Source organism: Cebidichthys violaceus, unplaced genomic scaffold (genome assembly GCF_023349555.1).
Source record: "Cebidichthys violaceus isolate CVI_PGR_0920_01 unplaced genomic scaffold, fCebVio1.0.p SCAF_1, whole genome shotgun sequence".
In the NCBI taxonomy this organism is placed as follows: Eukaryota; Metazoa; Chordata; class Actinopteri; order Perciformes; family Stichaeidae; genus Cebidichthys; species Cebidichthys violaceus.
The window spans coordinates 4,869,622-4,896,964 of record NW_027176262.1 but is presented as its reverse complement, the minus strand read 5'-3'; the positions used below and the strand labels follow the sequence as shown (position 1 = coordinate 4,896,964).

Genomic DNA, 27,343 nt, shown 5'->3' with positions numbered 1-27,343 from the left:
AATGTAGACGTAGCTTCATGACTCACTTTCTGAACTAAGTGGAGGCAACTGATTCACTGACTCTACTGATTTTCTACCACATCAAGTCTGAAATACAACACTGTGTTTATTTTACTGTAAAATACTGCAGTTTAAATATATATTTTTTAAAACTAGTCAAAAATGATTTGGTCACAACAATTCAAATAAAACAATCAACTGATTTGCATGATGAAACCGTGGAAATGAATCCAGCTTCATGTGAAAAAAGAGTCAGTCCCAAGTAAGGACGCAGATCACCAATGTTTGTTCGCTGGAGCTCATTCATCTTCCCTCTGACACACCAGGGAAGTGGTTAATTTCATCACACCTTGCGTCATCCCTGTACAGCCCCCTTTTGCATCTTCCAACGTCAAAATATCATGACTGAGTAGAACAACAGTGACATTTCAAGACTGGATTTTGCCGACGTGATGTGGGCCGTTTCCAGGCAGTGGGAACAATAACAACAAAAACTAAAATGCTTTGGGTTGGATGTCAGCAAAGTGCTGATGTGTCCTGAGGAGCAGCGAAGAAGGTCTCAAAATGGAATGAAAGCAACAAACCACCAAGTAACACAATCATACGACCAATGTGTGAATGAATTTGAATGAACTTTAATTCTAACTCGAATCATAATTCTCTGGAGGAAGTTTGTTATCTTCATCTTTGGATTCCTCTCTTTAAACAGCTGATGTCAATACAGTTACATTCCGGCCCATTTTTGTTATTTCCTGTTTTATTTTGGTACTCTCCTTCCTGCCAGTGTGATTACCTACCTCACATTAATCATTGTCCCTAATTATCCTTCCTCCCTTGTGTATTTAGTCTGTGTGCTCTCTTATGCCTGTGCCAGTTTGTCTTAACTGTTTCAGGGAGCGTTCCAGCGATTATGTGTGAATAGTTTTCTAGTATTTGGTAACGCTGTCTGTCTTCATTTGACTGTCCAGTGTGTACTTTTCTGTGTTTTTGCCAAGTAAAGACTTTTGCTTGTACATTTTGTTGTTCTTTTGTGTTTCCATTTCTTTCTGGTTGCCATTGTAGCCTCATAAATAACAAAATACATGACGGGGGAGCGACTGGCTGTCTATAAATAAAGGCAGGAACACATCTGGCAGCTATACCATCACATTGGGTATGTATGTGTTAAAAAACACTCAACCAAATATGATTTAATAATCAACAGCTGGCAGCACAACTGCAGACATCAGAACACATCCTTCCAGGTATAAGAGCGTAATTAGATGCATGCTGAGAAACGTGGAGGTTGATAGATGTTGAGCTTAGCCTGATAACATAATGCTGAGTCTGAAATGTTCAAAAACTATTGATATACAACATGTTTTTTTTGCTGCTATATTAATGGTCAGAATGTTTAATACAGCTCCTTTTATGAGCATTAAAGCCTCATGGGACTGCTAGCATGGCTGTAGACTATTTTTAAGAGAAAAAAACATTTCTATTACTGAAAATGTTGCTTACTTCCGAAACCTGAGATCATCTTTCTTATTTGTGGAACAGCAATAAATAGTGTGTGAATTTGTGGTTCACAGGTGTGAAACTTAAAACCTCCCACTTCAATATAGGTCATGCAACACAACATCTTTATCTTTTGAATACAAGATTCAATTGAATACAAGATTCAAAAGATTAAAAAAAACATTGTGGGCTACAACACAGTTCAGATGTTTGTGTGTTTCCACATTGTGTGTGTTTGTTTCTCGGTTATATTTTAAAATAACAGCAAAAATTCCCCTAGCTGCTAACTTCCCCTGGCATGAGTCAGGAGCACTCCGTTAACCACCGACCAAGCAATGATGTTAGTCCAAAAATATTTGTCTCAAGTATTTAGACAGACACAATGTTTGTTACACTTTACACATGCTGTCACTGATGGACGCAGACGAGCGTTTTTCTGGGATGTTTGTATCGTACTCTGGTGCTCTTTTAGAATCACACCATCTGGTTTGTGATCTGGACCAGTTTTTAATGCAATGTGAGATTTGAGTTCCTCTGGCAGCGCAGCAGCTTCATACTTGACATACAGTCTCATACTCAGCAGAACGTTGTCATTATCAGACATTTAACAAAAGTATGTCGATAATACCTGGAGCTGAGACTGTGACAAATCGTTCTGTCAAATGTCTGACATCTCCTTATTGTTGTCAGAGCGGCAATTTAAGTTAACTCTACAAAAAAAAAGCGCGTTTGTATCCAAATTTATATTCTTCACGTTATTCTTTGAATGATTTGAATTTGGAGAGTGTAAACTATTTTTAAAAAAAGTTAAGAAATTCCATTGCTGTTGCAGGAGCAAATAATTATATATCATTGTTGTTTTACACAGACAGTGCTGTAGTTGTAGTAGACGCACTAATAGGCAGCATGTCTTTACCTGCCTCGACTCAAGAGACCTGCAAATAAGTGCAGTTTGTCTGGAACAATACTCTCAAGGTCTTTTAATGCCAAATGCCATTTGTGAACATCATCACTACTGCAATGCCAAACCGAAGAGTGACTCAAGCTTGTTAGAATCGTTTCATTTAAATTATTATAATACGTCTCTTCGAGAAGCATTGTTGTTTTCTATAAAATCCATCCAGGTGACCTCCTTCAGCCTTGCCTATGAGCTTTCTACCTTCAGTGTAACCAGTTGTACTTTGCGTTTCAATACCCATACTGCAATACTATTTAAAAATATGTAGTATGTCCTAATAATAGTATGTCAATTGAGATATGTTTAAAAAAACAGGATGTCATACTGCATCCGGTCACAAGCCAGCATGCTTTTCTGGCTATTCTTACCCATAATCCTCTGCACAGCGGATATAATCCAAGAATGTTAAAGTTCAAGGTGTAATGTTATGACTAAGTAGTATGTCCAATGTATGCATACTACATGCAACAGTAGGTACTTTGTAAGGGCAGCTGCAGTATGTACTTAAAATCTACAGCCATGCTAAGTTGAGCTCAGTGCTAGCTGCATGCTAACGCGCTCATATGGCAATGCCAACATGCTGATGTTTAACAGGTATTATATTCACCATGAGCATGTTAGCATGCTAACGTTTGCTAAGTTGCACTGGACACAAGGTACAGCAAAGGCGAGGAGTTTTGCAGGTATTCGGTCATGAGCCAAATAGATTATTGGACAAATTACAATTTTTACCTGATGAAGGCGCTCAATAAAAAGTCAGGCATGATGACCACAATGTCTTTACTCATTACGTGGTGGTGGCACGTAATGGGTTAAAATGATGTGTCCCACCACATCAACAATGTAAATGGAAAGGCAATCCTTTGTCGTGTTGGACATATACAATTTTTACAAATCCACATGACTATGCATCGCGACAAAGACTACTTAGGACAAGACAACCAGGAGACCTGTTTCCGTGTCCGAAAGGGTTGTTGAGTTATTGTGAAGATACGTTTGTGACATTTTACTGACTTTATGTACCTATTTTAAGCCCAACCATGATTTGGTGTTTCTACTAATTTGTAGAATTAATTTGGCACAAAGAATGTTTGTACAAAAGCTCATGACAATCCATCGGATAGTTGAGATGTGTCATTGTGGCCCACACATGAACACACGTAGACTGACGTCATCCATAGAGCCTCTTGCAGACTACTCTTCCCCTTAACTGAGCAAAATACGATCATTCACATATTCAATTCATCATTTATGCTCTGTGTCATCCTGGCGACTCTGAATCAGCTACTCCTAGGGCAACATGGGAAAAAACCTGAATCGGGAAGAGCTGATTTAATTTATACCAGACAAAGATCAATTGTTTGTGTCATTGTTTGTGAGAATGAGAGAGCTCACATCCTGTCGAATGCACTCATATAAATCATGATATCCAAAGCGACATGTACATTTATACATCCTGCTTTCATCATCATCTCTCTCTCTTTATTCTGATGTGTGTTTGTTAGTCACATATCCTAAAACGTCCTCACCTAAAATAACAAGACACAGAATGACTGTCATGAGACCAGCATGAAAGAATTCCCAAAATTCCCTACTTTTTATAGTATGTCATTGATTAATTTCTTTATTTCAACTGTAGAGGATGTACAGATAATAACTAATGATGTGAATTCCTAATAAAGGAAAGATATCTTATCTGCTAAAAAAGGACGGTCATGTTATTCTTGGTTTTTTTTTTTAAAGAATTAAAAGGTTGACATTTTGCCTCATCTAACTCTTTTGTCCCTGGATGACCATTTGAGAACTGGGAAACGCTTCATCCAAGCATTTTAAGTGGGTTCAAAGGAGTACGCTGAAACCACAGTGACAGACAACAGTTTCACAGATACAAGCACATTCCTTAAGAAGAGAGGAAGTGGCGAGGTGCTTTTACATGAATCACCGAGACCCTTTGAAAAAGTGGACCCATAACACTATAAATACCTCTCAGAGCTTCTTGATCCCAATGACTGGTTTGGACAACACAGAGGCAACAACAATGATAGCTTTTCTGCTGCTGGCGCTGGTCGCCCACTCCTTTGCTGTGCCTCTGCCGTCCGGGGACAAAGACAGCTGGCTTTTAGTAGAGGTAAGACCTGAGCTCTCTAATTCAGACATTGTTTAATCTTGTGAGCTGGTTTTCAGGTGTTGTTATGAAGTAGTCGCATGCCTATTTGTTATGAATGTCATCCAGCTTCTGTTCTCTTTCAACAAACAGAAGTACCTCCGTCGGTTCTATGGCCTCCCGGCTGGTCTCCAAGGTATACAGAGTTCCTCAGGTGCCTTTCAGACAAAGATCAGGGAGATGCAGACATTCTTCAAACTCAAGGTGAGTGGTAGTTATTAATCCTATGCTGGTACTGTAAATGAGCAGCTGTTTTGTAAATATTTTTGAATGTGACGTCTTAGTTTGAGTAGGTTTTATTGGTGGTTGAATAAGAGATGAGAATAATGAGTGTGGAGCGTCAACACATTATTGGTGGGGCACCTTAAGATCTTTTAGTGTGATATTAGCTTGAGGAGCACCTCCTTTTGTGCTCTTCTTGTGCAAATGTGGAAGTGTAGATAACATTTCGGTTTACATTAAAACAGTTTTCCTTCTGGAAAGCTTTTTTTTTTTTTTTTGGATCAAGTTACCCGTGTAACGTATTTTCTTTCCACCTCTTCTGCCTCTCGAAGGTGACGGGGAATGTGGACGACAACACTCTGGAGCTGATGAAACAGGCCAGATGTGGCGTCCCTGACGTCGGAGAGTACAACCACTTCCCTCGACACCTCAAATGGCAAAACAACAATGTCACATTCAGGTATGCATTACAATAATAAAGTAAAGTAAAGTATTTGAACTACTCGGAGAGTGAACGCCAGTATCATTTATTCCGTCCTTTTCCTTGTCTTAATTAAATCCCCTGATGCTGCAGGATAGTGAATTATACCCCAGATCTGCAGAAGTCTGATGTAGACAGAGCCATCCGCAATGCGCTGAACGTTTGGTCTGATGTCACCCCTCTGACATTTAAGAAGCTGCACCAGGGCAACGCTGACATCATGATCAGCTTCGGAAGTAAAGGTAATTCTGACATACTGTTGCATATCACACAAAAATACGGATGTGAGTATTTCTACACTGCTAATAACATGTTCTAAAGAATTATAATAGTGCACATTCTGCTCAACATATATTAAAAAAAGGTCTATGTTTTATTCTGTAGAGCATGGAGACTATAACCCCTTTGATGGGCCTAATGGATTGCTTGCTCATGCCTACCCACCGGGCCAAGGCATTGGAGGAGACACTCACTTTGATGAGGATGAACACTGGAGCAAAGATTCGTCAAGTAAGACCTATGCACAAACCTGCAGCACAAGTTCCTAAACTGTATCCTGATGATTAACACTGAATATCTTTTCTCCACAGCTTACAACCTGTTCATAGTGGCGGCTCATGAGTTGGGCCACGCCCTCGGCATGTCCCATTCAACAGACGCGGGCGCCCTGATGTACCCCGTCTACTCGTACACTTCAGGCTACCCGCTGGCTGAGGATGACATCAAAGGCATTCAAGCTCTCTACGGTGGGAAAACACAAGATCATAAGTCAAATCAGAAAGCGATACCCTGCTTTTTGTAGCATGCGACTGGGTCTTTATTTAGTCACGGCAATATTATGTGAACCGTGCATTAATGCCAGATGTTCAATCACAGGCCCGAACCCAAACTCAAGGAAAGTGAAGCCAAAGCCGGACGCACCCAACAAATGTGACCCCATGTTAAGTTTCGATGCCGTCACAGAGCTCAGAGGGGAAACCATCATCTTCAAAGACAGGTACAGTAAGAACCATAATGTTTCATGCATGGATTAAGTTCCCGAACAGACCAAGCATGGAGTGTGGATCGGCAGCTGCCTGAGGTGCCCTTGAGCAAGGTGCCGAATCCCCAAACTGCTCCTTATGCTAGGATGGGTTAAATACAGACAGAATTTCACTATGTTGTGTGTTTGTGTGTGATAATAAAAGTTGATTAAGATCGACATGAACGCATCTTCATCATCACTGACTGTGAAGAAGAGTTGATTATTCTGTGACTCAAACAACTTACTCTAAAGTACTGAGATCAGTCAACACGCCGCGTGTTCTGTTGCAGATTCTACTGGCGTCTCCATCCTCAGATGCCGGAGCCTGAGCAGACCCTGATCAAGTCCACGTGGCCCTCCCTCCCCAACAAGGTGGACGCGGCATACGAGTACCCAGAGAAGGATCAAGTCCTCATATTCAGTGGTGAGTCACACATACTTATTTATTGCCATTATATTGTGTCATTAGATATCAGATACAAACCAAAACTCTGTGTTTGAACAGGGATCCGAATGTGGGCTTTGAATGGATACAACCTCGTGGCTGGTTACCCAAAGTACATTCACAAACTTGGTCTGCCCAAGAAAATAAAGGAAATAGATGCGGCGGTGCACATCGGAGACACCGGGAAAACTCTGTTCTTCACCGATGAGGAGTATTGGAGGTACGTGGTGATGAGTATCATGTTTAAAGTCTTCAAACAAGCACACGATCGTCTATCATAGTATTATGTATTTCATCAATATTGCTTTTGTTTGTCACCCACAGCTACGATGAAGCAACAGGCGCCATGGACAGCGGCTACCCGCGATCCATCGAGGAGGATTTTCCCGGGATGGATGACGAGGTCGACGCAGCTGCGTATCACTATGGTGAAGCCTCAAATTGTCACATTTTCAGTATAGTTAAAGCATGCAAAAGTAGCCACTACCACTCTACTGTTTTTTTTCCTAACTGGTATCCCACTCTGTTGTCTTTCAGGATTCTTGAATTTCTTCCACGAACACATGCAGTACGAGTACAGCTACACCGCAAGGAAGGTCATTCGCATCATGAGGACCAACTCCATTCTCAACTGCTGATGACGTCTGCAACTGTCAACGATGACTTAATAACATATGTGACTGCATGGCACACAATATCAGAAACAATAACCTAAATACAAGCAAACACACATGTTCAAAAATGAGACATAGGAGATGGAGCCGTGCAGGGCTGACCTGTTAAAGTTTATTTTTACTAGTGCTGGACACCTGTAGGTCATACAGAATCATTTGTCAGACACAGAATGCTGGAAAATTCCTCAGACGTATTTCCTTAGATTATTTTTATTTATATTTATTTCACATCTCTATATTTGTACAACAAGTTTCACTATAAACGGCAAGATCCTTAGCAGGTCAAGTTTCCTGTCTGTAACAGTTTGGCTGAGCTCAATATTTGACTAGTGTACGTGTTTCACTAACTTTAGTATTTTAAGAGCTTAGCAGTTTAATATATTCTTTATTTTTGGGGGGGATTTTTGTAAGTTTTGTGAATTACAATAAAATCAGTAACATTAACTTGAATTGATGATGTTGTGCTGAAGAGCGGAACGTGATAATGATAATGTTGAGGGACAAGATTTAATTTAAAGTATTTCATAGTGAGTGTGCCAAATAAGAGTTTTAACACATCACATGAATGGGACTGTGTATGAAAGATCTACTTACTCAAACCAGATGTCTTTGTAGCACTGACGTATTTTTGACATGTGTGGTTAGGGCTAAAAAATGAATAAAACGTAAGGAAACTAAAGCAACCGGTGTGGTCTTTGATCAGGACAAATGAAGCTGTCTGTGGTCGGTACAACGTATTTGAACTCAAACCTTGTTTGTAAGTTATTTGTTTGTGTGTGAAGTGAGATTGGAATAATCTCAAAGCAGCTGGACTCTTGCTGCCACTGAAGCTAATTTATAGCTTAGAAAAATACATTTAAAAAATACCCTCATCTCAGCACCTCATCTCAGTCAGACACTGTAGCACAGGTGCGGGGCTTTCATACGCTGCCAAGAAACTGGGTCATGTACATGTAGTGCTCCACCTTCTCCACTAGAGGGCGCTCCTATCAACAGTTTGAGTATGTGAAGGTCCTGCTTTAACGTGACAGTTCTGGGACAGGTTAAGGAATATTAAATAGCACACGAGGTATATGCAGCATCAACAACAACAACATTCCACTGTGTCAGGGCACTTCACCACCAGGTGTCTTAATCCATTCCTTGTTTGGAAAGAAAAAAGAATGAGCGTATGCGTCATTAGCACAACAAATGTTGGGGAAAATCTTTGGCTCTGGCCTCATTAGATCCGAACATCCGAACCTAGATACAGACTAATCATATTAGCAAAGGGCCATTACACACGGTATCTCCATCCTCCAGCATGCTATACCAATTATCCAATTATCTGAACAGAACATTTTAGGGAACATCTGAGATGTTTCGTGGAGGTGAAGACATTGTGTGAGCAGTCTGCTGAAAGGTCAGTGTCTCTCGCTGAAGTTAAGGAAACAGTGAAGCCTGAGCCGAGCAGCGTGATCCACAGGCCCGATCCTGTGGATGTAATTACAGTGCAGTGAAGCAGTCACCTCATTTGCTCATTTCCGAGGGTGTTGCGCGGTGCAGGCTGCCTCGCCTCTTCACAAATCCTGTGTGTTCATCACCGATGTCGGCTGTGAGAGTCTCACAAATGGTGTATCTGAAAGTTGTTGGAGAAATTTACCATACCGTTCTCTTAGTTAACTTGTATTGCTTAAAACCTGCAGAAATGCAGACGAGGCCAACCAGACTAATTTAAAAGCTAATAAGAAATGATCTCATATCGAAGGTATTTTAGCATTTCTTTCTTTCTGTAGTGTTATCCTGATCTCACCACTTAAAGGTATTTTAGCATTTCTGGCTTGCTGTAGTGTCATCCTGATCTCACCACCTAACCCTCTTCCCACCAAAAGGCTGGAACCTGGCCCTGGTGGGTGCATCGGCAGACAGAGGAGGGCGACATCTGCGAAGGGGGGGTGGTGGGGGTGAAGGGAGAGGAGACAAGGTATGTGTTTATATACTCTGTTTTGTCGATTCATTGTTGTTAGACCTCCGAACCATCCATGGGGAAAGAGCTCTATCCATTCAGCTGAATAATTATTAGTGTCTGTTCAATAAATATGTTTTTTTATATTTACGAGTTTTCTCATCTCGGTTATTTCTCACAGGGAGGTTAAAAAGATTATTTTCCACCAGAAAAGTAACACGTCTTTTACATATAAGCTCTTTTTCAATCAAATGGAGATTAGCGTGTCATTTGCATGTGTCAGAAATGATACTTCCCCTTCAGTTTGCCACTTAAGAGTTCATGTGTTTTGAATAGAAATTCTGCAATTTTCACAGTGGGCAATTCGGAACAAGGGGAGGGTGACGTGACAAAGTAAAACATTCAAACAAGAGATCTCTTGTGTTTGGCAAACACCAGAGGCTGAGGGAGGCTCGGTAACCACCATGCAGCTGTCTTCAGGCCTGTGCTGAAAATGGTCTCACATCCTCCCTCTTCCTGTAACTTTACCTTGATGTTTATTATGTTTAGAGATTTGTGGCCCGCGAGAAAACCGATCCAGTTTTACCAAGATGGAAGAAGCACTCACCATAAAATGCAGCTGATGTAACACTTTAAGCTTTCTCTAATGCGCGTGTATTTTTTTCTCCTATACTTGGATGAGTTTACCCTCTTCGTGGAAAGTGAACAAGACAGTCTCTTGTCTCTAAATATTTGCTATGTGACATGCTCTCGCTCCCTCTGTGGTTTGCAGAAATTGAGCAACTCTTGGTGTCGACTTAACTTTGGGCTTTTTTTTTTTTTTTAAAGCAGTGCAACGGAGAGGCGTCAAAAAGTCAGACACTTTTAGCCCCATGTGGATATAGAGGTCATGTAAATTAATTTTTTTTCCTCCATCTCATTCCAGTCACAGTCGGGCACCTCTCCCTGTTCCTGCCCCAGTCAAAAGTTATTACCATATCTGACTCTTTCAATCCGTTCAAAATGCAGCAAACTGGAGCCAAGGAGAAAAAAAAAATCATGAACCCTGAATTTTAATATCTATCCATCCACAAGTTCAGCACGGTCAACACATTACAGAGCATCCTAATCCTACTTCAAAATCATATCACTTTTTTTTGTTTTCGCTCTGCACTACAGCACTTTGGTGTAAATACAGATATAGGATCCTTTGAGAAAACCTAGTCCAGCCCATCAGCTCCTGATGGAAACCAGATGGAGGAGACTGACGGAGAGGGCAGCAGTCTCAGGATGTATCCCTTTTTCCTCTGGGGAACTCCCTCCTCGGACTACCAATACGAGAAGGGTGATGCAAAACTCCTGCTGCTCCTACGCTGAGCTGATTAATGTGTGAGTGAGAGCAAGCAACGGGGTTTTGGGGACAGAAATCTTCTTTTATTAGTATCTTTCAAAAGCTATGAATAGACAAACACATTTCCAGAGTGCAGGTGGGCCGTAAGTGCCGGACTGGTAGGGTTTTGTTGTTCAACTCAATTTGAACAGGTCCGACAAACGTGTCTCTCAGTGTTTATAGCAGATAGCGTCATCCTTCTGGGCGTATCTGTTTATTTTCTTCTGTGTGGTGTTGGCCTTCTTGTCTCGTCTGCCTTTTGTTATTCTTCCTTTTCCCTGAATAGAATAGGGGGGGAAAAAAGTGTTTGTAAAGCAGCCAGCGCTTCACTGAAAGTTGCACAGTCGGTGTTTCTTCCTCCTATATTTGCTGGAATGTGAGAATGAGAGAGTCAGGCTCCGCTCAGTGCTGACCCATATGTAGGTCATCCTGACCAGACACGACCCAGAGGCAGATACAGCTGTGTCGTAAAAGTGACCGGCAGGTTCAGTAAAAGAGTTCATCTCTGACTTTGACCTTGAAGCAGGATTTTAGGATAAAGTGCACTAATGTTTTTTTTTAAAAAGCTGCAGTTTAAGGCGTTCATTGCAGAAGATTATTAATAATTGGTAATTTGTTAAGAAGTGCAGGCAAGGCCTTTGTCAAGAACACATTTAAGTCTTTCCCTAAAACTTAATATACAAAAGTTATGAAAAAAAGTAGTTAAATAGTTAAATATTTAATATTTTGAGATTTATATAGTGTAAAGAGCAAAATATTTTGTATTCAAGAACACTTTACGGCATATCAGTTTTTAAAAAGGTCAAAGTTCATTGCATCAATGAAGATTATAAAATAGCTAACTTACTAACAATGATTTTACCAGTAAAGCCCACACGGTGTTTCCACGAACAACGTTCATTCTGTATCAACAGGTTTTATATACTCTGTGTCAGAAAAGAACAGTGTGGGCCAAAATGAGAAACATGATCCAGGATGTGTTCCCTCTCAAGCTAAGTCATGCTTTTTGTCTCACATACCTCATGTCACACGCCGTAGATACAGATAACAGATAACCTGAAACTGTCTTAAGACTTCCTTTAACAAATAGCTGCGTGAAGGGAAATAAAGCTCAGACTTCATTCGCAACCTGTTCCATGAGTTATTCTGATACGTGGACGCATCACACTGTCACTGATATTGAAGAGAGACGTGTAAAAATGTAGAATTATTTATAGCCGACTGTCTGAGTAAGATTCACATGAGCATTTTGACTTCTATCATGTAGGTCAGACACATTATAGGACTGCTTGATCTTATGCAAATCTGCCACCATCTGTTACACAAAAATACACGACACAGAATACACAATATCTGAACATGACTTTGGCTCGAGATGGACGTCAGGGTACTTTTGTAATGTGAATACAACAGCAAACAATTGGGCTTTCTGTACTTTTCACAAAACGTGACCTCGATATTCTAGCCAGGGATCCGATGACGAATGCAGAAGATGTTCTCTGTCTATTCACGATTAAGGGACACTGAGCTGTTATTGTACAGTTTCGACCTGCATGGCTTCATGTGAGTTATTTAGTTGTTATTGCAGTACTCTTCCTTTTCTGGTATATGTATACGTATGTGTGAGCGTCACAGTGTATGTTAGCACATATTTTGTGCACATTTTTGACTATCATTGACAGAAATTTGTTGATTTGTAACATTTTTCTTGCATTTTTTGCCAGCACACTGTGTTAGTTAGGTACAGTTGCATATACTTTTCTTGAGGTCATGTGACACATGTCACAAGACCTCTTGGTGATTTTCAACATCTGTCCTACTTTACTTCACACCCTGGTGAAGACTTGTTGAGTCGAAATGCGTTGGTTATCCATGAATTAAAAATGTGTTTTGAACTAAATCAGAGTGCCTTGGATGCTTTTCAGACTGCCATCCAACACCATGGATGTCCACTAAAAGAAATATTTATTCCTCCTTTTTAGGTAATCAATGGTTCCTAATCTTTTTTTCATTTATTTATCATGACCCCTTAAAAGAAAGCAGTGTTTATAGGCGACCAATTGTCACTGGTTGCATATTTCTTAATGCTGGTGATTAAAAAAATCAATCATTAAAAAAAACAATTTTCCTTTAATTTTAGAAGCATAGAGTTGAAAAGTTGTTTTATTTCTTCTGCTGTCCTTTGTTTTTAATCATCCAGCGGCCCCCTTGTGAGGGCCCCCCAAGGTTGAGAACTAGTGCTTTAAACTACAATGTGGCATCAGGGTTTTTTTTCCATGAACATCAAATTCAATCATTTACATGGACCTTTCGCAGATATCGTGAAAGAAAAATGGTGTAAAACCTAAATGAATGTGTTGCATTGTCATTGTTTAAGCCAAACTGTCTTTAGGATTTACCAAATACGTAATGCAATACAATGGTACACACTTTAACAGCTTTAGCAGCTCTTTAGAAAAACAAGCAGTTCTTTGTGGCCTGTGACAAGTTGAGTTGATCTTTTGTTTGTCTGAAAAACAAAACCTCTGTGCTGAGCTGCAGTACGCTGACACAGTGCCTTGGTGTCTGGTGTCACGGCAGCACGACAAGCCAGAGGGCGTTTGTAACATCAATACGGCAATATCACCAAAGGGGAAAACAAAGTGCTTCAGTGCCACTAATACATGACAAACAGGTAATGTTCAACTTAAGAAACAATTATTCACTCTTTCATTCCAAAGATTATATTAAACTGGCTTGTGAAAAACATTCCTGGGTGTCGACCTCCTGCGGGACTGAAGAGTTAAACCTTGCAGTGTTCTGAGAAGTGTTGGACTCATTCTTCAAGCAAAGTGAATTAGCTGCTTGGATAGTCTGATCCTCCAGAGGATCTATCCGGGGACGGTCAAATTACATTTGTTTGATAGTTGTTCATGCAAGAACAGAACACTTAATAAAGACACCCTGGTTCTGCTTGCCTGAATTAATTATACACAGTTCAAAGCTTCCCTCCGCTTTTGAAGTAATTACAGCTCAGAGCCCGACCACTGCAGAGAAGCGACTGATTACCTTTTGATTTCTTCGCTGCCGCATGTCCCACACTGCCATAATGCAAACGGCACGGCCGTGATGTTTAAAATAAGCTTTTTTTTCACTGCTGGTGTGCTTTGGTAAACAACACAAGAACAAGACAAACGGGGAGATGAAGTGGTTTTATTCAGGAAAAGCCGAGGCAAGACATACATGTTGTTAAATCTTGTTCCAGCCTGCATAAAAAAGCAAACTGCCGTTTGTTTGGTAGCGATGACACCAAAGGTATGTGCACGTAAGACCTATATGCCAATACTGGTATTTTTTCTTACAGACGTCAGCAGACTGAAAACATGGCTCACTCACTCAAGGTCTCTGATGACCTGGTGTCAGCTCCATGCACTAGAAAAGCATCTTGTTCTCCTGATTACCGGCCTTCTTCCCACTGCACTGTATTTAAATAATGACGTTACTTCAAACCATGAAAGCAAGATGTCACAAGAAGATAAAAACCTGCTGCATGGATGTATTTTACGTTCGTAGGAAATTAACTTTCTGTCAGAGCGGCGTCAACAGTCAGACGAGCATATTCCGATTAAATGTCACTGCAGGGATTGTTGTTCAGTGTCAAACAGAAATGTCAACGCTGTGGAGCTCTCGATCGATCACGGCTCTGACAGGAACTTTTCCTCCTCCTCTTCATTTGAGAAACATCATAAGAGGTGTTGTTAGAAATTGTGTTTTATCATGTAGTGTTTTCTTTAAACAGAGCATGTGCAGAACATCATTCTTTGTCGCCCAGCTGTAATGCATCGATGCAGTTTGCATGTGAACACGTGTGCATGTCCCAGACTAGACAGAGGGACTTTGTTAGGAGCAAACTGAAAGGTAAACGCGTGACCCGATGTTAACTCGGTGCAGCGTTCTCATTCAGTTCTAGTCCACTGGAATTTCATAATTCAAACTGGACTTTTCATCAGACATGAAGGTCTACAATAGTGGGACCAAAGGGGGGGGAAATCCCCCTCTTTTGATCTGTAACCTGATTTGTTGTGCTGCTGCATTCCCCGAATGTCTGTGATTTCACAGTGTTGTAGCGAGCGTGGATCTCAGCGCCACTGAAGGATGGCTGGTTCCTTTGGGGTGTCAGTATGCCAGCGCTTCAGGAGACAGACATAAAAGCACAAACATCTGGAAGTGTTTTGGGCAATGGGGTCAATCCGCTAAGGGCTCTCAGACGGCCTACTACCAACCAAACGACTATAGTTGCACTAACACACACACAAGAGTTGATAAACTCAGATATATAAGACAACTGGAAAGATTTGGGCTTTGTTTAAAACCTATTTTCCCACGCTGAATGTTCAGGATGTAACATGTACAGTATGGTGCAATCTGTGAGAAACCCCGTTAGTCAGCCTTTTTTTGTCTACTTCTGGGTGTCTTGGAGTTTGAAAGATGTGTCACAGAAAGGAAGGAATAATGTCTCCTCTGTCTCACAGGAGAAAAAAACAAACACTCATGGCCAGACACACACACACACACACACACACACACACACACACACACACACACACACAGGAGATCTGTAAGTCGCCATGACCGAACCCCGGCTCTCTCTCCCTCATTCTCCTTTCTCTGCTCGTCTCCTTCCCAGTCACCTCCTTGGCAGGTCACCAGTGTAGCACAGTATTCTTCCAAAGCCCTGGCCATGTCTGTCCACTTCAGTGGGTTTTTATGGACCATTCAAGACCACAAGTGTGTGTGTGTGTGTGTGTGTGTGTCTGTGCAGCCAGACACTTTCAAGTAAATAAAGCAAGAGAGTTTCAAACACAAGACGTAGCTGAGCAGTAAAAAAAGTGAAGAAAGCGCTGTGAAGGCAAACCACTGAGATCTAAAGACACACCCTGCTATGAGTCAGTCCTGTGCATGGAGACAAAAATGACACACACTTTGAAAAACTGGATCACAAGCAAAATGCGTGTCAACACAGATGCAATCCTTTCTTGTGTAGACTTTGTTTTTAATGTGTGTTTGTGCTCCTCTGTCGACACGTCACACAGGACAAACACAGTCAAACCACAAGAGTCACAAGAGTCAATTTATTACACACATGATTCATATATATGTGTATAAAGTTATATACAATATAGTTACATACCTACAAATATATATATATATATTTCAATCAACCGACTGAAACAGTGGATTTCTGTTAAAAACCGCACGACCAGAACTCTGCAGGCCTTCACAGATTGCTGACATTCAGAAACCCTCACATGCAGTCTCGAGGCCGGCCGTCCACAGACACACCGCAGGAATGCCGAGGTGAGGTCACACACGGCGGCACAGTGCGGCATCGCTTCGTTTACCAATCACGCGAAAGTCGTCCTTGTTCAACTGGACATCGATTTTGACAGCGGGTCAGAACACGCTGCCGGTCAACGTGGTCACAGCTTGTTTACTCCTGTTGTGTAATGTCAAAAACAAACAGAACACAGATCAGTGAGCACTTCGTGGACCTGATCCGTCCATGTCCGTGAGTATGAAGGGCTGGTGGTCGAAGAACAGAATTCAAGTAATGAAATGGTCATTTTGTGAGTAGTAACAAGAAAAGATCTTTGCCTTCAACAGTTACAGACGTCACTGTAAGTTTCACTCCCGAGACCTGTGGTTCTTGTACAGATCGATATTTCTGGGATACGTATGTATATATATATATATATATATATATATATGTGCAGCACAATAATATATAATACCCACATTAGCTCGCTTGGTGGGAGCTAAATAAGAAGATCACTCTCATGTCTGTATGCAAGCATAAAGCTACAGCCAGTAAATAAGTCCAGCACTAATAGCAGTCCAGTAATTTATTGATGTGTAGCTATACATTATGGAGACCTGATACTGGATCAATCTGTAAGAATTATAAACAGATTCTGATCCTTTTATGGGATTTTTTTTTTCTCCCTAGATGTTTGCCATCTGTGCTTTTGCAACATGTGGAGGATACTATGGTCACCTCCAGGTTGAAGTGGACTGTGCAGACAGGAGGCAGAGTAGCCTCAGCATCAACATTGATTTTGGCTATCCTTTCAGGTAAAGTACTTGATGTGCATTCCTTTGCTTACATCCTTTGATTAGGTACTTAACTTGTGAATATAGAAAGAACAAATATCAATTGTCATAAATTTGTGTTTTATGATATTTTGTACAATTTAATATTTTACAATTACTCTATTAACATGTTTAGATTTATTTAATTTCAAAATGTGAATTAACAGACTAGTTGACAAAGAGTGAAGATTTTACTGGACACCCAACGGACTAACCAGGCATGACCAGACAATCATCATGTTGTCGGGCTCATCTGCTCTCTTAAAGCTCACCCAATTTAATAACAGGAAACTTGGGGCCGTCTGGGACTTTGTGCTGTATAAAAACACCACGGAGATGTTTGGAGGATGAGGAAAATAATTTAACTCCATTTGTCATCCTTGCTGCTATTTTGAGTAAAGAAAGTACTCATTTATAGCTACAGAGCTATAATAGATTATCATTTAATTTCAGTGCACAATGGAAAGTGCAGTTGTGTAGTCGACCAAACCCAAACTCCATGCCTCAGAGTCAGTCATGAGAGTCAGTTAATAACATCCTTTATGAAGTGTTAGTAAATGATTAAGAACTTATTTAGATGTGCATTATTAATGCATTTATATATATAATGATTTAGATATGCATTAATGGTTAGGAACTATGTTAATATATGCTTTATAAATGTGTATTAATACTGAAATTCATGATTAATTCAGGTAGTTACTAGTCATTTATTAAGTATTTTGTGTGACCTTGTGGTGGAGTGAGACCTCTGCTTGCAGGAGGCCGCGGACCTCTCGCTCTTTTGTTGTTGTTTGAGCAACGAAGTCACGCTAAGAAAAATCAGCTGGATCCGGCTTACAATGAAAAAGTATTTATAATTCACAAATGCTAAAAGACAGTTACAAACTGAATTACACTGTCGACAGTAAGGAATCGCGAAACCGAGTTCAAAGACTCTGCCCCCCCACCGGTCTACAAACGCCAGTTTACAGTAAAGAAGATCGCCAAGAACTGAATAACATCTCTCCGAACAATGTTTTTATACCCAAAAGTCAGTAGTTTACTTTCAAAAGTCCATTATCAGCTTTGTGATTGGCTGGAATCTGATTGTCTCTGATTGTCTCCTCCTCTTCCTCGGACAATGCTCTCCATTGGTCTAAGTGATCCGCATAATGTCTGAATAGTGTCCTCTGGTCCGACCTGTCCTCCTCCTCCTCATAAAACAGCATGTAACCGACAACTTCGTCTCTGTTTGATCAATACATCTCCTTCCCCCTCTGTTAACACCTCACATTCCTGAAGTCGGCTCACCAAACTCATCACATTATCATACAGTTGTTTTTGGATCTGAAAAGCCTGTCGCAAAGGTCTCTCTCTTTCCCTCAAAACATTCAGTAACTGTATTTTATAGTTTGATACATAGAATGATTATACTTTTATGATTTAACACTTTTCCAAACAAACATGTTATAACATTATATCCACCACTAGGAGTGCTTATTAAACACACTAACATTGCTTTTTAACTTTAAATACTTCACACCTCATCTAAAGTGAGGACTATCTATGCCTTACAAAGCATTTATGAATGACATTGAAAGACCACCAGTGCCTCAAAACCCACAAAAGTCTGTTATCTTCTCGACAAAAAAGACAAAAAGACAAAACACAAAGTAATCAAGAACACATCAATATGTATTACAAGATGCAAACAATGTAGTCGTATTAATACAAACCTCTCAGCCATTCATTCATGTACAAACCAAAACAAAGATTCTCCTTCAGAAGAACATGGCTGGATATAAAACATTTACATCCGCTCCACTCATATGAACAGATAAATGATCATCAAACATTGTCCTTATCATATAACAGCTAGTTAGCAAACTGTCTCCTGGATCGCTCTATTTACAACGGAGGTAACGCCGCGGCGTGCGCCATCTCAGGACCTCTAGTTAGTGACTTGCTAGCTGGTAGGCTAGCTAGTTTATGCTGCCGAATCGCTCGTGGGCTGCTATTCATCATTTTTTAATCGCTCTTAGTCTGGGCTCTCCCCTGAGACATGTTGTCCCTGTAGGGGCTACTGCCTCGGACAACATGGCTCCCAGGATCACTGAGCCACTCAAACTCCTCCACCACGTTAAGGTGGAGATTAGCGGAGGAGAAAAAGAGGTTAGGAGATAGGCTAGAAGTGGGGATAGGGTAGAAGTAGGGATAGGTTGGAAGTGAGGAAAGGGTGGAGGTGAGGAAAGGGTGGAAGTGGGGAGTAAGTAGTAGTGACTACTTCTTACTGACAGTCAGATGATATCACATCATCTGACTACCCCAGTTTTTAAAATGTTTTTGTTTGTAATATGCATACGAAGCATATCATTTAGTTATCACTACTGATCATTTAACGAACATAAAAATATGACGTAGATAGGTTTGCAGTTTTCAAGGTGTACATTTCAGATTGCATCTAATATACACATGAAAATAACTCACGTTTTCTGCTGAGGTGAGGTAAGTTGCTCGTGTTACCACCAGCGGCAACAACAGTGGCTCCAAACTCGCAAAACATCGGATTTTTTAAAACCAAAACACTTCCAAACACCAGACACAGCTCCTCTCTTATGCACAGACTATATTGGTGCATCTCTGGTCTGTCTTTGTTCCTCCTGCATCGCTCTGTTCTGTTCTTTAAGTAACGCAACGGAGCCTCTCCCACCTGTTAGCAGACTGTTGTGCTAACAGCTAGATACCGAGCTGTACCAAGCATGCTGTTCGGCGCTGAAATTTTATAAATGTAAAAATTATTAGTGTCACAAATCGTTGTGTGCTGTGGTGTTTTCCTGTTAAAGAGCATTAGTTGTGGGTTATTAATTGTTATGTTATAAAGTTATAACCATAATGTAGCAAGTGTAAATAAAGTTTTAACGTTAACCATCAGACTGTAAATAGTTTTAACATTAATAACTTTGATAATTTTATTCTTCTAGCTGCAGTTTTGTTAAAATCACTTAAACTTAAACAGATTCCAGTACTTCTTCTTTATAGTCACCATCGTGTCATACAATTGTATTAATACGATATATAATTAATTAGAGAGCTAGAAACATAGAACATTGATTTGATTTTTTATTTGATTTTGTTGATTGACAGGGCACAGGTGCTCAGGCAGATCGGACTCGGACTCTTGGAGTCGGGGCTCCGGGGAACAGGATGCTGGCCTGGCGGCGGGAACTAGAGGTCGCTGCGGCTCGACCGATCTGCCTGCCCTCCGGTGTCAATCCACGGGACACCACGCCGCCGATCTGCCTGCCCTCCAGTGTCGATCCACGGGACACCAAGCCGCCGATCTGCCTGCCCTCTGGTGTCGATCCAGGGGACACCACGCCGTCGAGCCGCAGCGACCTCCAGTTCCCGCCGCCAGGCCAGCATCCTGTTCCCCGAAGCCCCGACTCCGAGAGTCCGAGTCTGGTCCGTCTGAGCACCTGTGTCCGGAGCAAGTTTGGTCGTCCGCCGGAGCATCGGTGTCTGGAGCCCTTCTGCCCTTCGTTGTCGATCCATGGGACATCATGCCGTCGATCTGCCAGCCCTCCGGTGTCAATCCACGGGACACAAATTGTTTATGTGTCACAAACTGTTGTGTGCAGTGGTGTTTTCCTGTTAAAGAGCATTAGTTGTGGGTGATTAATTGTTGTGTTATCAAGTTATAACCATAATGTATTGGTACCTCTCTCTCAATACATAAGTAGTAACCATAAGATTGTAAATAAATCTAAAAGTTATATTTGCTCCCTTGTTTCTTTCGTGCTTCACGAACCGTGACTTCTATGATCCGTTGCTCCACCAGTCCACTGCTTCTAGTAGTATTTTTCCATCCTATTCTGGGTTGCGTGGGGGCCGGAGCTGAAGGCAAGGTTCACCCTGGACAGGGGATCCAGATTCTGGCAGGACTGAGACAGACATTCACACTCACAATCACACAACCTGACATGTCTTGACATTGTAGGGGAATTCCCATCGCCTAGATAGAACCCACTGACGCTGACACGGGAAGAACATGTAAACTCCACACAGGAGGGCCATCCTGCGAGGTGATTGTGCTAGCCACAGCACCAGCGTGCCAACGAGATGGAATGCAGGGGATCCTCCACCCACAGAAGTGTAACATCCCGGCCTAGACCTCTGTGGTCTGGAGGATACCCCGTGGCACTCCATTCCATCTAAGGAATTTGGTGGACCCAACTCATATTTACCCAACTCACATTTACACAACTCACATTCACACAACCAAACATGTTTTGACATTGTGGGGGAATCCCCATCGCCTGGATAGAACCCACTGACGTGCTGACACGGGGAGAACATGTAAACTCCACACAGGAGGGCCTTCCTGCGAGGTGACTGTGCTAGCCACAGCACCAGCGTGCCAACGAGGTGGAATGCAAGGTATCCTCTACCCACAGGGGTGTAGCACCCCGGCCTACACCTCTGTGGTCTGGAGGGCCGTGACATTCCACACCATCTAAGGAATCTCTAATGGACCTAGGGCGGGGTGTCTAACCCTCATAAATAAAGTTTTAACGTTAACCATCACAGTGTAAATAAAGTTTTAACGTTAACCATCAGACTGTAGATAAAGATTTAACTTTAACATCACAGTGTAATTAAAGTTTTAACGTTAACCATCACAGTGTAAATATAGTTTTAACGTTAACCATCGCAGTGTAAAGAACGTTTTAACGTTAACCATCAGATTGTAAATAAATCTAAAAGTTATATTTGCTCCCTTTTTTCTTTCGTGCTTATCCAAACCGTGACTTCTATGATCCGTTGCTCCACCAGTCCACTGCTCCTAGTAGTATTTTTCCATCCGTCATCTGTAACCTCTTATGCTATTCTGGGTTGAATGGGGACCGGAGCTGAAGGCAAGGTTCACCCCAGACAGGGATCCAGATTCTGGCAGGACTGAGACAGACATTCACACTCACATTCACACAACCTGACATGTGTTGACATTGTAGGGGAATCCCCATCGCCTGGATAGAACCCACTGACGCTGACACGGGAAGAACATGTAAACTCCACACAGGAGGGCCATCCTGCGAGGTGACTGTGCTAGCCACAGCACCAGCGTGCCAACGAGATGGAATGCAGGGTATCCTCTACCCACAGAGGTGTAGCACCCCGGCCTACACCTCTGTGGTCTGAAGGATACCCTGTGGCACTCCATTCCATCTAAGGAATCTGATGGACCCAACTCATATTCACCCAACTCACATCTACACAACTCACATTCACACAACCTAACATGTTTTGACATTGTGGGGGAATCCCCATCGCCTGGATAGAACCCACTGACGCGCTGACACGGGGAGAACATGTAAACTCCACACAGAAGGGCCTTCCTGCGAGGTGACTGTGCTAGCCACAGCACCAGCGTGCCAACGAGATGGAATGCAGGGTATCCTCTACCCACAGGGGTGTAGCACCCCGGCCTACACCTCTGTGGTCTGGAAGGCCGTGACATTCCATACCATCTAAGGAATCTATGGTGGACCTAGGGCTGGGTGTCTAACCCTCGTAAATAAAGTTTTAACGTTAACCATCACAGTGTAAATAAAGTTTCAACGCTAACCATCAGACTGTAAATAAAGATTTAACTTTAACATCACAGTGTAATTAAAGTTTTAACGTTAACCATCACAGTGTAAATAAAGTTTTAACGTTAACCATCACAGTGTAAGGAAAGTTTTAACGTTAACCATCGCAGTGTAAAGAACGTTTTAACGTTAACCATCAGATTGTAAATAAATCTAAAAGTTATATTTGCTCCCTTGTTTCTTTCGTGCTTATCCAAACCGTGACTTCTATGATCCGTTGCTCCACCAGTCCACTGCTCCTAGTAGTATTTTTCCATCTGTCATCTGTAACCTCTTATGCTATTCTGGGTTGCATGGGGACCGGAGCTGAAGGCAAGGTTCACCCTAGACAGGGATCCAGATTCTGGCAGGACTGAGACAGACATTCACACTCACATTCACACAACCTGACATGTCTTGACATTGTAGGGGAATCCCCATCGCCTGGATAGAACCCACTGACGCTGACACGGGAAGAACATGTAAACTCCACACAGGAGGGCCATCCTGCGAGGTGACTGTGCTAGCCACAGCACCAGCGTGCCAACGAGATGGAATGCAGGGTATCCTCTACCCACAGAGGTGTAGCACCCCGGCCTACACCTCTGTGGTCTGAAGGATACCCCGTGGCACTCCATTCCATCTAAGGAATCTGATGGACCCAACTCATATTCACCCAACTCACATCTACACAACTCACATTCACACAACCTAACATGTTTTGACATTGTGGGGGAATCCCCATCGCCTGGATAGAACCCACTGACGCTGACACGGGAAGAACATGTAAACTCCACACAGGAGGGCCATCCTGCGAGGTGACTGTGCTAGCCACAGCACCAGCATGCCAACGAGATGGAATACAGGGTATCCTCTACCCACAGAGGTGTAGCACCCCGGCCTACACCTCTGTGGTCTGAAGGATACCCTGTGGCACTCCATTCCATCTAAGGAATCTGATGGACCCAACTCATATTCACCCAACTCACATCTACACAACTCACATTCACACAACCTAACATGTTTTGACATTGTGGGGGAATCCCCATCGCCTGGATAGAACCCACTGACGCTGACACGGGAAGAACATGTAAACTCCACACAGGAGGGCCATCCTGCGAGGTGACTGTGCTAGCCACAGCACCAGCGTGCCAACGAGATGGAATGCAGGGTATCCTCTACCCACAGAGGTGTAGCACCCCGGCCTACACCTCTGTGGTCTGGAGGGCCGTGACATTCCATACCATCTAAGGAATCTATGGTGGACCTAGGGCTGGGTGTCTAACCCTCGTAAATAAAGTTTTAACGTTAACCATCACAGTGTAAATAAAGTTTTAACGCTAACCATCAGACTGTAAATAAAGATTTAACTTTAACATCACAGTGTAATTAAAGTTTTAACGTTAACCATCACAGTGTAAATAAAGTTTTAATGTTAACCATCACAGTGTAAGGAAAGTTTTAACGTTAACCATCGCAGTGTAAAGAACGTTTTAACGTTAACCATCAGATTGTAAATAAATCTAAAAGTTATATTTGCTCCCTTGTTTCTTTCGTGCTTATCCAAACCGTGACTTCTATGATCCGTTGCTCCACCAGTCCACTGCTCCTAGTAGTATTTTTCCATCCGTCATCTGTAACCTCTTATGCTATTCTGGGTTGCATGGGGACCGGAGCTGAAGGCAAGGTTCACCCTAGACAGGGATCCAGATTCTGGCAGGACTGAGACAGACATTCACACTCACATTCACACAACCTGACATGTCTTGACATTGTAGGGGAATCCCCATCGCCTGGATAGAACCCACTGACGCTGACACGGGAAGAACATGTAAACTCCACACAGGAGGGCCATCCTGCGAGGTGACTGTGCTAGCCACAGCACCAGCGTGCCAACGAGATGGAATGCAGGGTATCCTCTACCCACAGAGGTGTAGCACCCCGGCCTACACCTCTGTGGTCTGAAGGATACCCTGTGGCACTCCATTCCATCTAAGGAATCTGATGGACCCAACTCATATTCACCCAACTCACATTTACACAACTCACATTCACACAACCTAACATGTTTTGACATTGTGGGGGAATCCCCATCGCCTGGATAGAACCCACTGACGCGCTGACACGGGGAGAACATGTAAACTCCACACAGAAGGGCCTTCCTGCGAGGTGACTGTGCTAGCCACAGCACCAGCGTGCCAACGAGATGGAATGCAGGGTATCCTCTACCCACAGGGGTGTAGCACCCCGGCCTACACCTCTGTGGTCTGGAGGGCCGTGACATTCCATACCATCTAAGGAATCTATGGTGGACCTAGGGCTGGGTGTCTAACCCTCGTAAATAAAGTTTTAACGTTAACCATCACAGTGTAAATAAAGTTTCAACGCTAACCATCAGACTGTAAATAAAGATTTAACTTTAACATCACAGTGTAATTAAAGTTTTAACGTTAACCATCACAGTGTAAATAAAGTTTTAACGTTAACCATCACAGTGTAAGGAAAGTTTTAACGTTAACCATCGCAGTGTAAAGAACGTTTTAACGTTAACCATCAGATTGTAAATAAATCTAAAAGTTATATTTGCTCCCTTGTTTCTTTCGTGCTTATCCAAACCGTGACTTCTATGATCCGTTGCTCCACCAGTCCACTGCTCCTAGTAGTATTTTTCCATCTGTCATCTGTAACCTCTTATGCTATTCTGGGTTGCATGGGGACCGGAGCTGAAGGCAAGGTTCACCCTAGACAGGGATCCAGATTCTGGCAGGACTGAGACAGACATTCACACTCACATTCACACAACCTGACATGTCTTGACATTGTAGGGGAATCCCCATCGCCTGGATAGAACCCACTGACGCTGACACGGGAAGAACATGTAAACTCCACACAGGAGGGCCATCCTGCGAGGTGACTGTGCTAGCCACAGCACCAGCGTGCCAACGAGATGGAATGCAGGGTATCCTCTACCCACAGAGGTGTAGCACCCCGGCCTACACCTCTGTGGTCTGAAGGATACCCCGTGGCACTCCATTCCATCTAAGGAATCTGATGGACCCAACTCATATTCACCGAACTCACATCTACACAACTCACATTCACACAACCTAACATGTTTTGACATTGTGGGGGAATCCCCATCGCCTGGATAGAACCCACTGACGCTGACACGGGAAGAACATGTAAACTCCACACAGGAGGGCCATCCTGCGAGGTGACTGTGCTAGCCACAGCACCAGCGTGCCAACGAGATGGAATGCAGGGTATCCTCTACCCACAGAGGTGTAGCACCCCGGCCTACACCTCTGTGGTCTGAAGGATACCCTGTGGCACTCCATTCCATCTAAGGAATCTGATGGACCCAACTCATATTCACCCAACTCACATCTACACAACTCACATTCACACAACCTAACATGTTTTGACATTGTGGGGGAATCCCCATCGCCTGGATAGAACCCACTGACGCTGACACGGGAAGAACATGTAAACTCCACACAGGAGGGCCATCCTGCGAGGTGACTGTGCTAGCCACAGCACCAGCGTGCCAACGAGATGGAATGCAGGGTATCCTCTACCCACAGAGGTGTAGCACCCCGGCCTACACCTCTGTGGTCTGGAGGGCCGTGACATTCCATACCATCTAAGGAATCTATGGTGGACCTAGGGCTGGGTGTCTAACCCTCGTAAATAAAGTTTTAACGTTAACCATCACAGTGTAAATAAAGTTTTAACGCTAACCATCAGACTGTAAATAAAGATTTAACTTTAACATCACAGTGTAATTAAAGTTTTAACGTTAACCATCACAGTGTAAATAAAGTTTTAACGTTAACCATCACAGTGTAAGGAAAGTTTTAACGTTAACCATCGCAGTGTAAAGAACGTTTTAACGTTAACCATCAGATTGTAAATAAATCTAAAAGTTATATTTGCTCCCTTGTTTCTTTCGTGCTTATCCAAACCGTGACTTCTATGATCCGTTGCTCCACCAGTCCACTGCTCCTAGTAGTATTTTTCCATCTGTCATCTGTAACCTCTTATGCTATTCTGGGTTGCATGGGGACCGGAGCTGAAGGCAAGGTTCACCCTAGACAGGGATCCAGATTCTGGCAGGACTGAGACAGACATTCACACTCACATTCACACAACCTGACATGTCTTGACATTGTAGGGGAATCCCCATCGCCTGGATAGAACCCACTGACGCTGACACGGGAAGAACATGTAAACTCCACACAGGAGGGCCATCCTGCGAGGTGACTGTGCTAGCCACAGCACCAGCGTGCCAACGAGATGGAATGCAGGGTATCCTCTACCCACAGAGGTGTAGCACCCCGGCCTACACCTCTGTGGTCTGAAGGATACCCCGTGGCACTCCATTCCATCTAAGGAATCTGATGGACCCAACTCATATTCACCCAACTCACATCTACACAACTCACATTCACACAACCTAACATGTTTTGACATTGTGGGGGAATCCCCATCGCCTGGATAGAACCCACTGACGCTGACACGGGAAGAACATGTAAACTCCACACAGGAGGGCCATCCTGCGAGGTGACTGTGCTAGCCACAGCACCAGCGTGCCAACGAGATGGAATGCAGGGTATCCTCTACCCACAGAGGTGTAGCACCCCGGCCTACACCTCTGTGGTCTGGAGGGCCGTGACATTCCATACCATCTAAGGAATCTATGGTGGACCTAGGGCTGGGTGTCTAACCCTCGTAAATAAAGTTTTAACGTTAACCATCACAGTGTAAATAAAGTTTTAACGCTAACCATCAGACTGTAAATAAAGATTTAACTTTAACATCAC

The 27,343-nt window shown here is 42.7% G+C and overlaps 1 protein-coding gene across 1 annotated transcript; it reads left to right on the top strand.

Moving 5' to 3' along the window:
- The first annotated feature begins 4,493 nt into the window (after positions 1-4,493).
- mmp13b (matrix metallopeptidase 13b) lies at positions 4,494-8,107 on the top strand. Its single transcript, XM_068712955.1, has 11 exons — positions 4,494-4,583; positions 4,713-4,823; positions 5,174-5,301; positions 5,416-5,564; positions 5,707-5,832; positions 5,913-6,068; positions 6,199-6,319; positions 6,637-6,770; positions 6,852-7,011; positions 7,116-7,219; positions 7,329-8,107. Exons 1-11 carry the CDS (start codon positions 4,494-4,496, stop codon positions 7,427-7,429), a joined length of 1,380 nt encoding a protein of 459 aa, XP_068569056.1. The 3' UTR covers positions 7,430-8,107.
- The last annotated feature ends 19,236 nt before the right edge of the window (positions 8,108-27,343 follow it).

Bases quoted from the DNA above. Each gene is read 5' to 3' on its own strand.
- mmp13b (XM_068712955.1), top strand. From the start codon at position 4,494: ATGATAGCTTTTCTGCTGCTGGCGCTGGTCGCCCACTCCTTTGCTGTG. The intron at 6,771-6,851 runs GTGAGTCACACA...GTGTTTGAACAG, and splicing joins TCAAGTCCTCATATTCAGTG to GGATCCGAATGTGGGCTTTG. The intron at 7,220-7,328 runs GTGAAGCCTCAA...GTTGTCTTTCAG, and splicing joins CGCAGCTGCGTATCACTATG to GATTCTTGAATTTCTTCCAC.